At 39.3% G+C, this 14,843-nt stretch overlaps 1 protein-coding gene across 1 annotated transcript in view; it reads right to left on the bottom strand.

Moving 5' to 3' along the window:
- The window catches only part of CMYA5 (cardiomyopathy associated 5), a 45,977-nt gene that overhangs the window by 23,996 nt on the left and 7,138 nt on the right, over positions 1 to 14,843 (bottom strand). The window contains exons 2-4 of the mRNA XM_054003375.1: positions 3,870 to 14,103; positions 1,069 to 1,164; positions 83 to 316 (exon numbers count right to left, since the gene is read on the bottom strand). Coding sequence (XP_053859350.1) covers positions 83 to 316; positions 1,069 to 1,164; positions 3,870 to 14,103 — 10,564 coding nt within the window. The remainder of the gene's footprint in view (positions 1 to 82; positions 317 to 1,068; positions 1,165 to 3,869; positions 14,104 to 14,843) is intronic.

Here is a 14,843-nt window from a genome sequence, read left to right as displayed (position 1 = left end):
AAATTCATTGAGACCCTGGAAACAGAAGTCCTTTACTAACTAATATCATAAAAGCTACAGCATGAAAGCCAGTTCTACTTACATTTAGGAAAACAAATCCATCCACTTCATCTGTTTCTTTTACAGTTGTCTCCAAAATTTCCTTTGCTGAATCAACAGTTTGCTGGAAATTTACCATCTGCTCATACAGGTACTCCATTTTCATCTTCTTCACTTCCTCGAAGTTCTCCGATTTCTCATCATATTGTGCTACCACTTTCTTAAGCATCTCTTCATTCTGCTTTTCCAATAATTCTGCATTTTTCTTACAGTTTTCCTGCAGAATAAAATGACAACATTTAATGAATACACAGAAATACTCAATTACCCATACACGAGCCATCCACCATATTGATTCTGGCACATTGACAATAAGACAATTTTATTTCTGCAGACAAACTCCTCTGGGAGAAATATCTCTAGAGAAATACATCAATAACAACAACAGGTTTTTTTTTTTTTTTGGTTTTTTTTTTTTTTTTTTTTTGTTTTTTTGTTTTGTTGGTGGTGGTGGTGGTGGGGTTTTTTTGGTTTTTTTTGTTTTTTTTTCTTTTTTTTTTTTTTTTATAGTTAGGGTTTAAAATTAAACTTCAATATTTCATCACTGAGATAGGAAGTCTAACCAAAAAATAGCTAATAATGCATACTTACAACTGGAGTTAATACAGTTCTCAAGGCGTAAGAACTTGGGCAATCAGAATTTAAGGTACTGGCCAACTAATTTAAATGCTTTGCCTGGAATTCTAAATAAGACACTATATGAGCTTTTTATAGGCATAAACAAAATTAAGGGAACTTTTTCCTTCGGGATTTGACAGTTACATATTCCACTTTGCAGTAATGTGCAAAAAAGCAATCTTTTTCTTCCTCCAAAGTTAATACCTTCCAGTGAACTTCCAGAGAAGTCAATTTGAGGACTGGAGCAGCCCATTTTAGTGGAAGCAATAATGCTGCACAAATAGGCAAGCATGTCTTAGAAGTAATCCTGTAGAAGAAAAGAAAGCTAGTGTGATAAAACACTGGGCTTACCTCAACTGAGTTAAATCGCAATTCAATATCACTCACAAACTCTTCAATCTTCATTGACTTTTCTTCCAGTGCTGTTAGCAATTTACTTAACTGATCCTGAAATTTAAAATGTTTCAGGAACTTAGACAGGTTATTTTATAAACTTTTTACACAGAGTTTATTTTTGGTGACCATTTTTCTTTTGCCATGAGCCACCATTGGAACAATTGCTAAGTAAGTTCAAGTATCACCCTGGCTGCAAAGACAAGCATAGAAATAGCAACTGGAACAGTCACAGAACTGTTTCCAAACCAAAATAAATGAGCTCAGTTTGATAAGGCACTCTGTCCATACAAGCTGTTGAACATTATGAATTCCAATGCAGCTTTGCCAGAGCACGAGGGTACTCAGAGCCTCATGAGTGTCCTTGAGAGATCACAGGAACAAGCCCATAAAAAGGAAGATAACAAAGGTAATTGTGAGGGTAATAGATTATACTGTGTCATGGCTTTTAAAATTAGAATTCTAAAGATAGTTATCTGTCTCTATATAGATCTATATATAAATAAATATAAACACCTTTATATATGTTTATGTGTATGTATATATATATAATTCCTATAAACAAGAAGTCATCAAAATCACTGGTTGAGTTATGTGGAAACAAAAGCAGTCCAAGGCACAACAGACATCTGAGACAACTCAGAACTTTTTCTTAGTCTTCTTGACCTTTTATGAAAATAAGTTGCTCAATTGCTCTGGCACAATTCATAATTTATAAAAACGCTTAGTTTTAATTTGATGGCATAAATCTAAAAGGAAGGTTATCTTCCTTTGTAACAGATTCTTATTATGGCAAAATTTTACAGCTAGATCTGTAGAAAAAAAGCACAAGACTTTACATTAATTACAAATGTGCCATTGGAGAATACAATTGAAAGCTCCCTTTAAAAATATTTAGGGAAATCATCAAGATTTGGAAACAAATTTCTGTTTGTCAGGATGAACTGTAAAATCTGACAAAAGCCATCCCTAGCTCATTTAATTTACCGTGAAATTATGTTTTCATGAAACAATAATAAAAAAAAAAGTTTTAAAAAATTAAAAATAATGCAACAAGCATTTTGCTATCTTAATGTTTTCTCAGTAATTATGCAGAAGTAACAAGAGACATACAAATGCGGTCTCAAAGTAACCTGAGCCCTGAGTGTTAGAAATCATGTGAAACCAGGCCTGTGTTGCAGCCAGATTTAATACAGGCTTCATATCCATGCTCCACAGCCAAGGAGTGATGTCATGGGATGTTTATTTGCAGCTTGACTCGCTGTAATGTGGGTACATTTGAGGGGTGGCTGGGATCTGTGACTTTATTGCTAACTTACTCGTGCCTTGTAATCACTGCTTAGTCAAACCTGAATGGCCATATATAAAAAACAATTCTACATCTGAGCGCCATGGAGATGGTTTGCAAGTACTGATAATTGAAACGGTTTCATTGACTCTTACTTTTAATTTCTCTCTTCTACATATGAGGTAATATAAAGATAATGTAAACACCACCAATACAAACCCTTCTGGAATTTCAGTAAAATGACATGAAATCTATATTCCTGTCAAATGAACATGTGCCAAAAAAGAGACCTCACATTTCATTTACTAGGGTGAGAGTAAATAGCTGGTAATCAAGAAAGGAGCATCTGTATGATATGCTCACTTGTACATGAGCAGATCTGATATTGGAGAAGTAAGGTATCACATACATGTTGTTTCCACAAGCAGAACTGTACTTTAATGTATTTTCACTAGTATTTATGTATTTTCACTCATATTTATAGCAATGGACTAGCTTACTGAAATGGAGGGCATTTTTTCTGTCGGTTGGGGGGAATAGCTTGGATATAGTGGCAAATAGGACTTTATAAACTTTTACCTGTGCTGACACCACAATGCTATTGGCACAGATCACAGAATGGTTTGGGTTGGAAGGGACCTTAAAAACCATTTAGTTTCTATTTCCTTGCCATGGGCAGGGACATCTTCCATTAGACCAGGTTGCTCAAAGCCCTATCCAGCCCCGCCTTGAACACTTCCAGGGGCGGGGCATCCACAACTTCTCTAGACAACCTGTTCCACTGCCACATCACCCTCACTTTGAAGAATTTTTTTCCTAATTTCTAATGTAAACCTGCCGCCTTTCAGTTTAAAGACATTGCCCCTTGTCCTGTCACTACATGCCCTTGTAAAACCTCCCTCCCTCTCCAGTTTAAGGCCATTTTGCAGATGAAAGTAAATGGAACAGAAAATAGGTTGGCACTTCAACAAAACTGTGTAGGGTGATTTGTCTAACATCTCCAAGCAACCAACGCATGTAAGTGGGACAGGGAACACTTTATGATGATACCAGTCTCCACATATAGAGGTTTCTGTACCTTGTTAAGTGAAGTGAACTGCTGTTACTGAAGTTTTATTTTCATAGAAACAACATTCTTCCCATTTCTCCCCCTACATATCAAAACCAGAACAAACTTACACAGATAAGACTGAAAGATGGAAAGTCTGCTAACAACTACATATAAACAAGGCCATTCAAACTTCTGAATAAATTAAAATACCAGCTTAGCAAGGCTAGGACTGCAGAGAACATCTTAATAAGTTGTTCTCCCTTCAAGATCTCCAACAGGTGTATAGGAATAGCTTTTATTTAATAGATACTGCGTCTTAGCTTCTGGACTGCTATTGGAAGCCTCTCCTCTTGAAAATGCAAGAGAACTGGAGAAATTAGCCTTAGTAGCTTCTTTTTTTTAATCCAAATTAATACTTACCTTCATCTTGGTTGCAGCATCATCTAGTGTTGTGACTTCATGGTCTTTATGCTCTCCAAAAAGCTTGTCAATAGCAGATATTGGGCATTTACAGTGGTAACAATAAGTGTCTACTTGTGATTTCTTCAGTTCTCTTTGTGGGGTCTCAACTTGAGGAATGTTTGTTGCTGATTTTTCAGGATACATCACCACAAAGCCTGAATCTTCAAGCTCAATAGGAGTTCTTTGTTCTGGCTCATTAACAAATTCATAACTATCAGCAGCATGATCAAAGGAGTCCCTGTCTTCAAATAATAGCTCCTCGTGTGTAAATTGAGATGATATTTCATCTTGCAAAAGCTCTTCTTGTGTAATCACATCATAGTCCATTGACTCAGCAAAATCTTCATAAACATCACGGAGCTGCTCCTCTCTTTGCAAGTCTGGATTCTCTGTTTGCTGAATGGTAGGAACACAGGACAGATGTTCCTGAGTAAACTGATCATCTACACTGTCTTCAGTGGGAGCCCTGACATACGGAACATACTTTTCCATTTGAGGAAATGTTGTTGTATCTTCCTGCTCTTTCTGCTTAGTACTAACTTCTTGATATGCAGCTCCCTGACAATCCACTTGATGACTGTATCTTTGTTGACTTGACTGATCTGGCAACTCTTCAGTTCTTTCTACTGGTACATTTTCTTCTTCTCTTTGTTCAGTGATATCAGTTCCTGCACCTGAAAGAACTGTTTTGCTTCCAAAAGGAATGGCATGCGTTGGCTTGCAAATTGTTGCTTGAATGTTGCTGTCAACCTGGAATTTGTCTCTCTCCCTAACAACTCTTTCTGACAGAACCTCAGTTTTGACATATTGAACATCACCAGATCCCTGCTCCTGCTTATTCTCTGAACTCCAAACCAAAATTCCTCCACTAAAGGACTCATCTTCTGGTATCTGATCTTTCTGAGGCCCTATGGCTTTACTTGGAATTTCATCTTTAAGAATGTATTTTTCAAAATATATTCCAGTTCCATCATCTGTGTCTGAATTTCTGCTAGGGAAAGAAGCATTAGAATTACCACTTTCTTCATCAGAGGGAGTCTCATCCTTTGTCTTTTCTCCTACTGCTTCCGCATAGAGATCCTTGTATAAAAATGATAGAGCAGGCGGCTCCTCTAAAAGCTCTGGGTTAACTGCAGCAACAGTGGTAGGGAACAAGAGAGATCGTTCTAGCACTCCTTCTTCTGAATCGAAGAGTGGGGTCCCTGGTGACTTGCATTCATCTTCTACATTTGTAATGCTTTTACTGCTAGAATCAATTGATTTCTGCAGTGGTAAAGATTTTGAAGCATCTGTGTAGGATTGAATTTTGCTTTCTCCTTTTATGGTACCATAAAAGACTTCATCCAGGTCCTCAAGTAAGGAAAACTCTTCCAAAGTATCTACCTCAGTACTCTCTTTAAAATATTTGACTTCTTCCATAGATTCATTGGGGTCTTCTGTTACAGGAGACAATGAAATTCGTCTTTCAAATTGTGGCTTAACTGGGGATTTGTCATCAATCAATGTGTATTTTTCAAAATAATCCATATCAGCAGTACCATTATTAGGATCCAACATTGCACAATTATTGTTTTCTGGCAACAGGAGATTTTCTTGTTGAGTTTCTTTGGTTTCCTCAACGTCATCCTTTTTGACCAATTCTATTAGTTCATGGCTTGCAGTCTTTCCCAATATTGAGCTTTCTGAAATTTCTGTGGTTCTTCCAGAAGTTAGGGCTCTCTGGCCATCCTCAACTGATTTTATTCTAAATGAAGGATTTGTTTCCAAGTATTCCAATTTATCAGGCATGTGTTTACTTTCTTCTTGATCAACAGAAGAAATATGTGTAGGTGCATGAATATTGAGTATTTCATAACCTTCTGAAATGATATTAAATAGATCTTTTTGTTCAGTAGTCTCCAGAGTACACTGACTGTCTTCTACAGCACTTGCATGTTCTGTTTCTTCCTCTTCTCCTCTCAGGTAATGTTCAGGCATTTCAGACATTTTGCCTACCTGCAGATGTTGCATTTCTTCAATTTTTGTAGGATTTAAAGTACTAGTTTCATGCTCCAGAAGTTTATCTGGACCTTGATTACCTCCTACCAAAGATGGTAAATCATACCTTTGTATTATGGGACTATTGTCTGAGGACTTCTTGTGAGGAAATTTATTTGACACTGATTCAGAAACTCTAAATGTATGTCCCTTAGTCTCTGTAGTCCCATGAACTGTAAATTCTGTGCAACTTCCAGCTGGGAATTGTTTTGATGCAAAATCAGAAGCTTCATTTGGAGTAAGCTGAATTCCTTGCATGTCTGCTTCTGCAGCCCCTATTGGACTAATTGAGGAAGTTTTCACCTGTTCTACCAGCCAGCTAGCCAGCCCAAAAGATGGAATATCTGGGTTCTGCTTTTCTTCAGAACTTGAGCTAAGGGGCTTAATCTCTGCTGAGGAAAGGCTGCCCCATTCACCAGAATAATGCTGAGTTTTGTGTGTCACAGTTTCATGAACAAGGTCTGATGAAACAACTCCCAGATGCTCCAAGGTCGTATGCTTTTGGTCTTCAAAACTTTGTTGCATTTCACATATATCCTCTTCTTCAGTATAAATGTCTGAAACTTTGTTAGATTGCTTTCCAAGCATGTCTGCTACATCAGATAAAGATGATGGAATATTTTGTTTCTCTTCATCATCAGTGAGAGCCACTGATACTGGCTTTTCAAGTTCTGACTTTCCAGGTAATTTATGAAAAGGTATAAATGACTCTGATGACACTGCTTGCTGGTTTGCTACACCAGTCACCTTTGACTCTGTGGTCACTGACCTTGGCACTATCTGTACATCAGGGTGCATTTCTTGCTCATAGGGGCAACTTCTTAGCTGGTCTGGGGACAAATATATTGTCTCCAACAAAGAAGATTCTGGCTTGTCTTGGTCGTGCACTTGAGACATACTCTCCAAGTGCACTGTCTTTAAGCTTGCTGTTTCAGGTGAACTGAGTTGAATTTTTTGCAGCTGTTGTTCATTGTGTGGTGGAATTACATGTTCACACTCTGATTGTATGGGTTGAGTATTAAGTGGGTGCATATTTTGATTTTCTTGTTTGGCAAGGGACTGTGTGGGAATCAAATATTCAGGGAACGGTTTTGAATAAGGTGGAACTTCTTGCTGACATGTTTCATCAGCTGAATAAAATGGAACTGAAGATTCAGACTGCATTTTTGAAGGTACAGTCAGGTAATCCTGACTTTCTAGACTTTCTGTTTTATCTGTAGAATATGAAAAATTTAGTTGTTCAGATTCTAATTTTGTAGCTGTGTGAAAGTAACGCGGAGTCCGTTCTCTCTCAGCTTCAGGTAAAATTTCACATTCAGCCTCTGACTTTGCAGCTACAGGCAAATGTAGAAGACTTTCTGTGTGCTCTGCTTCTTTTCTTGCAAAAAAGGGCCCTGGCTCAGGCAGAGCAGTTTCTGGGTGTTCTGTTTTACAGGTGGAATAAGATATATCTAAATGTTTGGGGGGTGAGCCTCCAGTTACAGGTGAAGACTTTGGACGTCCTTCAGAGCTTGTTTCAGAGACAGTGTGTGAAGCACCCAAAGGTTCAGGCACTGTTTGTTCAGTAAGAGATGAATATGGATGAATTTTGTGGCTGTCTGCTTCCTCAGTGGAAAATGATAAATTTTGTTGTTCAGTTTCCAGCTGAGCACTTCGAGATGAAGGAGCACCAGTGTCTTGCTTCTGTGAATGTCCTGCTCTCAGTGGGGCCATTTCACACTTTTCTGCTTTGAAAGTGGGACTTAATAAATCTGATAGTTTGAAGTCTGGTTGCGCAGTTCCCTGCTCCTCGGTCCTGACAAAGGTACGTGCTACAGAAGGTATTTCTGGCTGCTCTGTTTCAATATCAGAGGACTGCAAACTAACATGTGGCTGCCCTGGTTGGACCCCATCCCTCCAGTTTGTTTCACCAGTGAAATATGGTTCCTCTGGATGCTCCAGCTGGGCAGTCTGTGGTTGATCTGCCTTGCCATAGGAATATGATAAATCTAGTGGCTTTATTACATGAGTCTCTGCTTTGCCAAGAGAGTATAACAAATCTGGATGTTTTGAATCCAGCTTTTCTGGTTGCAACTGCTCTGATTTTCCTGTGGAATATGAAACATCAGAAGGCGTAAACCCTGCTTGTGCAGTGTCCTGTTTTTCTGTTTTGCCAGAGGAATACAAGAAGTCTGGGAACTCTCCTTCTACTGGGGATGTATTTGGTTGCTCTTCCATGCTATGAGGACTTGAAAACACTGGTTGCTCCAATTTTAGTTGTATTATTTCCTCTGGGTGTAATGTATAGCTTCCCTTCTCCTGTTTAACCTCCAGCTGTGCTCTTTGTTTTTCTTCACTAACAGAAGAGGACAAATCTGTGTGCAGTACTTTGCCCATGGCATCCATGACATTTGCATGTTCAGACTCTGGTAGAGCAGCCCATGATGGCTTTGTTTTGACAAATGAATGCAACAAACTCTGTTCTTTCAGCTCTGGCTGAGTTGTTTTATGAGGTTCTACTGTGCCAACAGAGAACGACAAATCTGCATATTCTGAGTTTGCTTGGTTATTTTGCAGTCCTTCTGTATACTCCATAGAGCACTGCAGCTCAGGGTGTTCTGCCTGCATTCGTGCATCTTTCCATTCCTCTGCTTTCTTGACAGATGACAAAAACTCATTTGTCTTTTCTTGCTCTGGTTGAATCTTTTCTTGCTGTACTGTGCCAGTGGAATGAAACAAATCCAGGCACTCCAAATCCTCATCAGCAATTTGAGTTTGCTGTTTTTCACCAATTGAACATGATAAATCCTTTATTTCTGCCTCTGGCTGTATGATTTCATGGTGTTCTAATCTGCCAGCAGATAAATCTGAATGGTGTGATTTTGTGTTTAAAGTTTCTTGTTCTGCCTCACTGACAGAATGACATAATTCTAAATGTCCCAATTCTGTCTGTGCTTTCTTGCCTTGTACCTCTTTTTTGAAAGAATAAAAGAAGCCTGGCTTCTCCTCTCCAGCAGTTTCTCCTTGCTCTGTTGTGCCAGGCCAAGATGACAGATCTGGTTTTTCTAACACTGGTTGTGTAGTTCTTTGTAGCTTTCCTTTATCAATGGAATGCAGTGAATCAGGATGCTTTGGCTCTGCTTTTAACGTTTCTCTTTGCTCCATTTTTCCACTCTGGGATGGTGCATCTGGAACTCTCCGTTTCTCCTTTGCAGCTTGTGAATGCTCTGGTCTGCTGACAGACTGTTCCTCTTCGGAGCATTCCACAGCTGTGTGCTCTGTCCCTTGTTGCCCCACTTCCCTGGCCAGGGGTGCCAAGCTTGCATGACCTGGCTCCAACTGTGCAGGTGGGATTTGTTCCATTTTGTCATGACCATACAATGCACCTGGCTTCTCCAATCCCAACTGGATTGTTTCCTGCATTTTGCTGAGGGAATGTGCTAGCCCAGGGTGTTCAGGTTTCAGCTGTGATGTTTGCAGCTCTCCTACTTTGAAAACAGAGTAAGGCAAATCAGAATGTCCCAGCCCTGGTTTTGCCATTTCTGTTTCCTCTGCTATATCCACAGAACATGACAAATGTGAAATTTCCACTTCTGGCTGAACTGTTTTCTGTTCCATTTGTCCAAAGGGATGAGTTTGCTCTGCTTCTTGTACTCTTCGTTGTACCTCTGTGTTGTCCAGAGGAGATATCACATCAGTATGCTCCACCTCTGGTGGTATCATTTCATTATCTGGCCTATCAACAGAAAATGATACATTTGGTTGTTCCAAGCCCTCCTGGGCATATTCTGAAGTGTCCCTTTTATTGGGAGAATGTGTTAACTTTTCTTGCTCTAACTCCTGCTTTGTGGCTTTCTGCTGCTTTTCTCTGCCAAAAGAAAGTTTTCTATGTTTTTGCTCCAGTGGTGCTACTTCTTGGCTTGCCTCACCAGTGGAATGTGACAAATTAGGATTCTTCATTTGCCACGGTGCAATTTCTGGATGTTTTGACTCTATTTGTGCAGTTCCTGGAGAAGCTCTTTTTTTACCTACTTTAGGCAATTCTTGATGTTTAGACTCAAATTTTTGAGTTGATTTTTCTTTGCCTTTACCAAAGGAAAATGATGAATCTGAATATTTTGAATCCAGTTGTGAGCATGACTGATTTGGGTATTGAGATTCTACTTCCATGCTTTCATCTTGTGCTGCTTCACCCAGGCTTCCTTGTGAATCCAAATGTTCTGATTTCTTCTGAGTTTCTCCCAGGGTGTATGAAAGCTCTGGATGTCCTGACTTCTGCTCCACAACATTACCCTGTTTTGATTCACCACTGTCCCATGAAACATCTGGATGTTCCACCATTACTGGTTCAATTTCTTGTTGCTTCAAATGGAATGGTAAAGTTGAGTTTTTCAATAATTTTTCTTGATTGTGAGAAGAATATGGCAAATCTGGAGATTCTGAAGTTATTTCCATTTCAAGTGGAGCTTCTTTTTCACTGGAAAAAGGCACAAATGTTTGCTCCAGCTCTGGATGTACTATTTCTTGTTGCTGTGATTTGTGTTGTACAATTTCCTTCTCTGTTTCTGTACTTACATAAAATGTTTTTTCTGGATATGCTGGCTCTGTTTGCATTTCTTCTTGCATTTGTTTACTGAACAAATATGGCAAAGATGGATGCATTAACCCTGGTCGAGCTATTTCTTGCTGTGCCAAATTAATTTGGTCAATGACCTGTGGTTCCTCTTTACCCAGGCTTTCTGAAATACCTGAATACTCTGTTTCCATTTGCACAGCTTCTTGTTGGTCTGTTTCCTTCTGTTTCACCTCTTTTTGTACTGTATCTTGTTCCATTATGCCAAAGGACCACAAAACATCTATCTGGGGCACATTCAGTGGTGGTGTTTCCTGTTGCTGACTACCAGCAGTGGAACAGGAAGGAAAAGACTGCTCCTGCTCCATTAGTGTTGTTTCCCAGGGCTTTGCTCTGTCAGTCAATTGTGACCACAAAGTTCCTGACTCCATTCCTTCTTGCATCACTTCTCCAGTGATAATTGAGAAATCCCTCTTTTCTGAAACTACTTGTATGTTTTTGTGTTGCTCTGCTTCACTAATGAAACATGATGGCTCTGGACCTTCTAAGTTTCTCTGTACAGCTTCTTGTACCATCTCTTCCTGGGAATACAGTGAATCAGTTTGTTCCAGCTTTGGTTTCTTTGGTTGCAATTTTTGATGTTCTGTTTTGCCAGTAGAAGATGTTGTCTCTAGCTGTTTCACCTTCAGCTGTGAAGTTTTATGGTCCTGTTCTTTTCTGGTAGCATGTGGCCAAAGTGGATGCTCTGACTGCAGTTGAGTAGTTTCTCCTTGCATTGCCATGGCAGAGGAATCCAGCTTACCTTCAGACTGTGAATCCTGCTGTACAGGCTGTGGCTGTTTTCCCTTATCAGTTTGTGACAGTTCTTGCTCCTTTGTTTTATTAATGGGATACGGTAAATCTGAAAATGGTGTTTCCAGATACCCTGTTTGTTGTATCTCAGCCCTTCCAGTGGAATCAAATTTATCTGGATGTACTAACTGGACTTCTGTAGTGTTGTCTTTCTCTGCTTCCTCCATCAAACATGATAAACCTGAATGTACTTGTGCAAGGTCTTCTTTTTCTTCTTGTTTTTCTGTTTCAGGGGAATAAGACTGTTCCAGTTCAAAAGGACTGAATGTTTGGTTTTCTGTTTCTTCCCTGGAAAGGAAAACCTGATGTTCATTTTCCAGCTGTGCACTTTGCATTTCCTTGACTACTTCCTTGGTTAAAGAAGAGTCTGGATGACCCATCTCCAGCTGTGTGCTCTCTGATTCCACCATTCTTTCTCTGGAATATGATAGATCCTCAGATCTATCATAGCTGGAGACTTCTGTCTCCAGCTGTGCACTGTCTGATTCTTCCATTTCTTCCCTGGAAAAAGAGAAGTCTGGATGCTCCATTTCCAGCTGTGCACTTTCTGGTTCTTTTGTTTCTTCCTTGGAAGAAAATTCTGGTTGTTCTGTCTCCAGTTGTGATCTCCCTGATTTTTCTGTTTCTTTTGTGGAAAAAAGCAGTTCTGGATAGTCTGTATCTGGTATTGCACTCTCTGATCCCTCTATTTCTTCCTTGGAATATGAGAAATCTGGAAGTTCTGTCTCTAGTTGGGCACTTCCTGGTTCCTCTATTTCTTCCCTGGAAAAAGAGAAGTCTGGATGCTCCATCTCCATCTGTTCACCCTTCAATTCCTCTGCTTCTTCCTTGGGAGAAGAGAAGTCCAGATGCTCTGTCTCCATCTGTGTTGTCTCTGATTCTCCAGTTTCTTCAGTGGAATATGAGAGGTCTGGATGTTCCATCTCTATTTGCCCACCTTCAACTTGTTTGTTTTCTTCAATGGAAAAATCTGAGTGATCAAAATCTACTGCTTTATTTATAGCTGAAGTTTTCTGTGTTTCTTCTGTTTCTGTATGAACAGGATATGAAATGCTGAAATATTTGGAATCTATATTTTCAGGAATTGGTGGTTTTAATTTAATTCCTTTCTTCTCTGTCTCCTGAAGTGAAAAGTCTTGTTCAGATTTTGCTTGATTCTCCAAATGAACATTTTGAGTTTCTGAAGATGAGGTCTTTTGACCCTCTTCTCTTTCAGCTGAATACATTAGACCTGAAGTTTCTGACTCTGACAGTGCAGTTGATGATGGACACTCAGTTTCTTGCTTCTCTATTTCATTTCCAGAATATGTCAAAAGCACATGTTCAGACTCAGACTGTGCAGCTTCTGATGACTGAGGAATAATATCTTCCTGTCTTATTTCAGTTGAAGTGGAATATTTGGATTTAGCTGATGGAACATCAGGTAAGTAAGACACCTCTGTTTCCCTCTCAGGATGTTCTGACATAGATTCTGTAGGCAAAATATGCTGGGAACTTGTTCTATCTAATTCACTAACAAAATCTGCTGAAACAGACTGTGGTGCAGAATTAGGCTGAACTTCCTGCTTCTTCCCTTCATCCAGATGATCTGATGCTGTGAGCAGGGATTGATCTGGCTTCTTGTTTGCATTTTTGGCTGAGGGAAGCAGCACTTGTTTCTTGTCAGACTTGAGTGGTGTGGAGGTTGTTGACTCTGTTGTTGATGTTCTGGCCATGGGTGAACAACTTTGCTGCTCCCTGGCTTCTTCTTCATTCTTCAGTAAATGTCCTGAAACCTGATTTGGAGTCTGCAAAAGAGGCTGTCTCTCTTTTCTTTCTTCATGTTGAAGAGTTGATTCTTTCATTTTATAAGGTTCAATATTTTCAGATGAAACATCATTTTTCTTAGTAAGCTGTTTTTCAGGAGGTGGTGCTGGTGAAGAAAAGCTTTGATTTGCTTGTTCTGTGAGTTGTTGTCTTTGCTTCCTTCTTCTCTCTGAAGGCGTTTCAAGAATTTTACTTCTTGCTCCCTGGAAATGTTTTGGATGTGTGGAGAGTGAACCGAACTTCTGCAATCTTTCTTTTACTGATGTTTCAAGGAACTTTTCAGAATCTCCTGAAGCTGAGCTACTTCTCCGGATTCTGTTTTTCTCCAATGTTTCAGAGGCTGTCCCAGTCCCTCCAAAAATTGAGTTGAACAGCTGGATTCTAGCTTGTACTGGCCCTCCAAGAATTGGACCAACTTTTCTCAATCTGCTCTCCCTAAATATTGATCTTATTGGAGCACGTTTTACGGGCTCTTCTGCAATATTCTCTTGATCTTCTTTGTTGTCCAGCATTTCCTCATCTGTGTCTTGTGCTTCCACCTGCTCTACATTCAACATGGAGGCTTGCACATCTCCTAGAACAGTTCTTGGTTCTTGCCTCTGCATTCCAGAAGAGTCACGTTTTTTATTGCACTGGCCTCCCTTCAGTCTTGTAGCCATTGGCACCCTATTTGAAGATTTACGTGTCCTTTTCCGAACAATCTTGCCTTCATCCATAATAAAGATAACTTTTCCTGGAGGAGAACCTACTGGTGAACTTTCCATACTGTAAAGATCAGAAGCTGTACTAGTTTCTGAGGTCCAGGGAGTAGAACATCTGCTTGAACTGGTTTCCCAGGTTATTCCACTGTCTTCACTTTGGCATGTTACCATAGAAAAGGAAGGGTTAGTCATGATGTACTGCAGCTTGGGTTTCACATCTTCACTTTGGATAAGGTCTTTTAAACTACAAACAAAAGAACAGATAACAAAAGAAAGCTGTAAAAACACACAACAAATTAAATTATTGGAGGAAAAAGCTGAATTTATTAATTAAAACAAAAATGGCTTTCAAAGTTGTAAAAATACTGCATAAGCATAGACTTTGAAGTACAAGCATAAGAAAAGTCATATTTCATCTCACAACTATGTTTTAGATGAATTTGTGTAAAACTGCGTGTTGCAAGGTTAGTTCAATGAAGGGGAGGTGTTTAAATGATCTTGACAATGCAGGAAGAACAGTCTTTGATCTGACCTTGTTTTGCCAGTGTGAGTTTGAGCTGATTCTGGGGCTATTCTCCAGCATGCATTTATCTCACATTATAAATTAAACCTTTCATTGAACACTTCAAAGACACTGTCAGTGTTTTAATAGCACCCACACTTGCTTTGTGCAAGTGTGAATGATTATACAATGCTCAAAGCACTAGTCTATCCACTGGTTTGTTACTGTCTTCTCATGTATTTTATCCTCTAAGCACTCTAGATACTTAACAAAGTAATTTGGAATACATTTGACAATTAAAATATACTGACACCTCCCCAAATGAACCTGCAATGTTTCATAAAGGTAGTTTTAAACCTTATGATGTGTAATCAATACACCATCATATGCTGTAACCAAAGCTCTCTGCTAAAATAGTAAAAAGGCTGGAGAAAGGCTTTTCTGAGAAGCTTTAGGAAAGAAAACTTCAAATTCTTCAAATT

Source organism: Vidua macroura, chromosome Z, assembly GCF_024509145.1.
Source record: "Vidua macroura isolate BioBank_ID:100142 chromosome Z, ASM2450914v1, whole genome shotgun sequence".
In the NCBI taxonomy this organism is placed as follows: domain Eukaryota; kingdom Metazoa; phylum Chordata; class Aves; order Passeriformes; family Viduidae; genus Vidua; species Vidua macroura.
The sequence above is the reverse complement of the archived record's forward strand: the minus strand, read 5'-3'. Positions and strand labels throughout refer to the sequence as shown.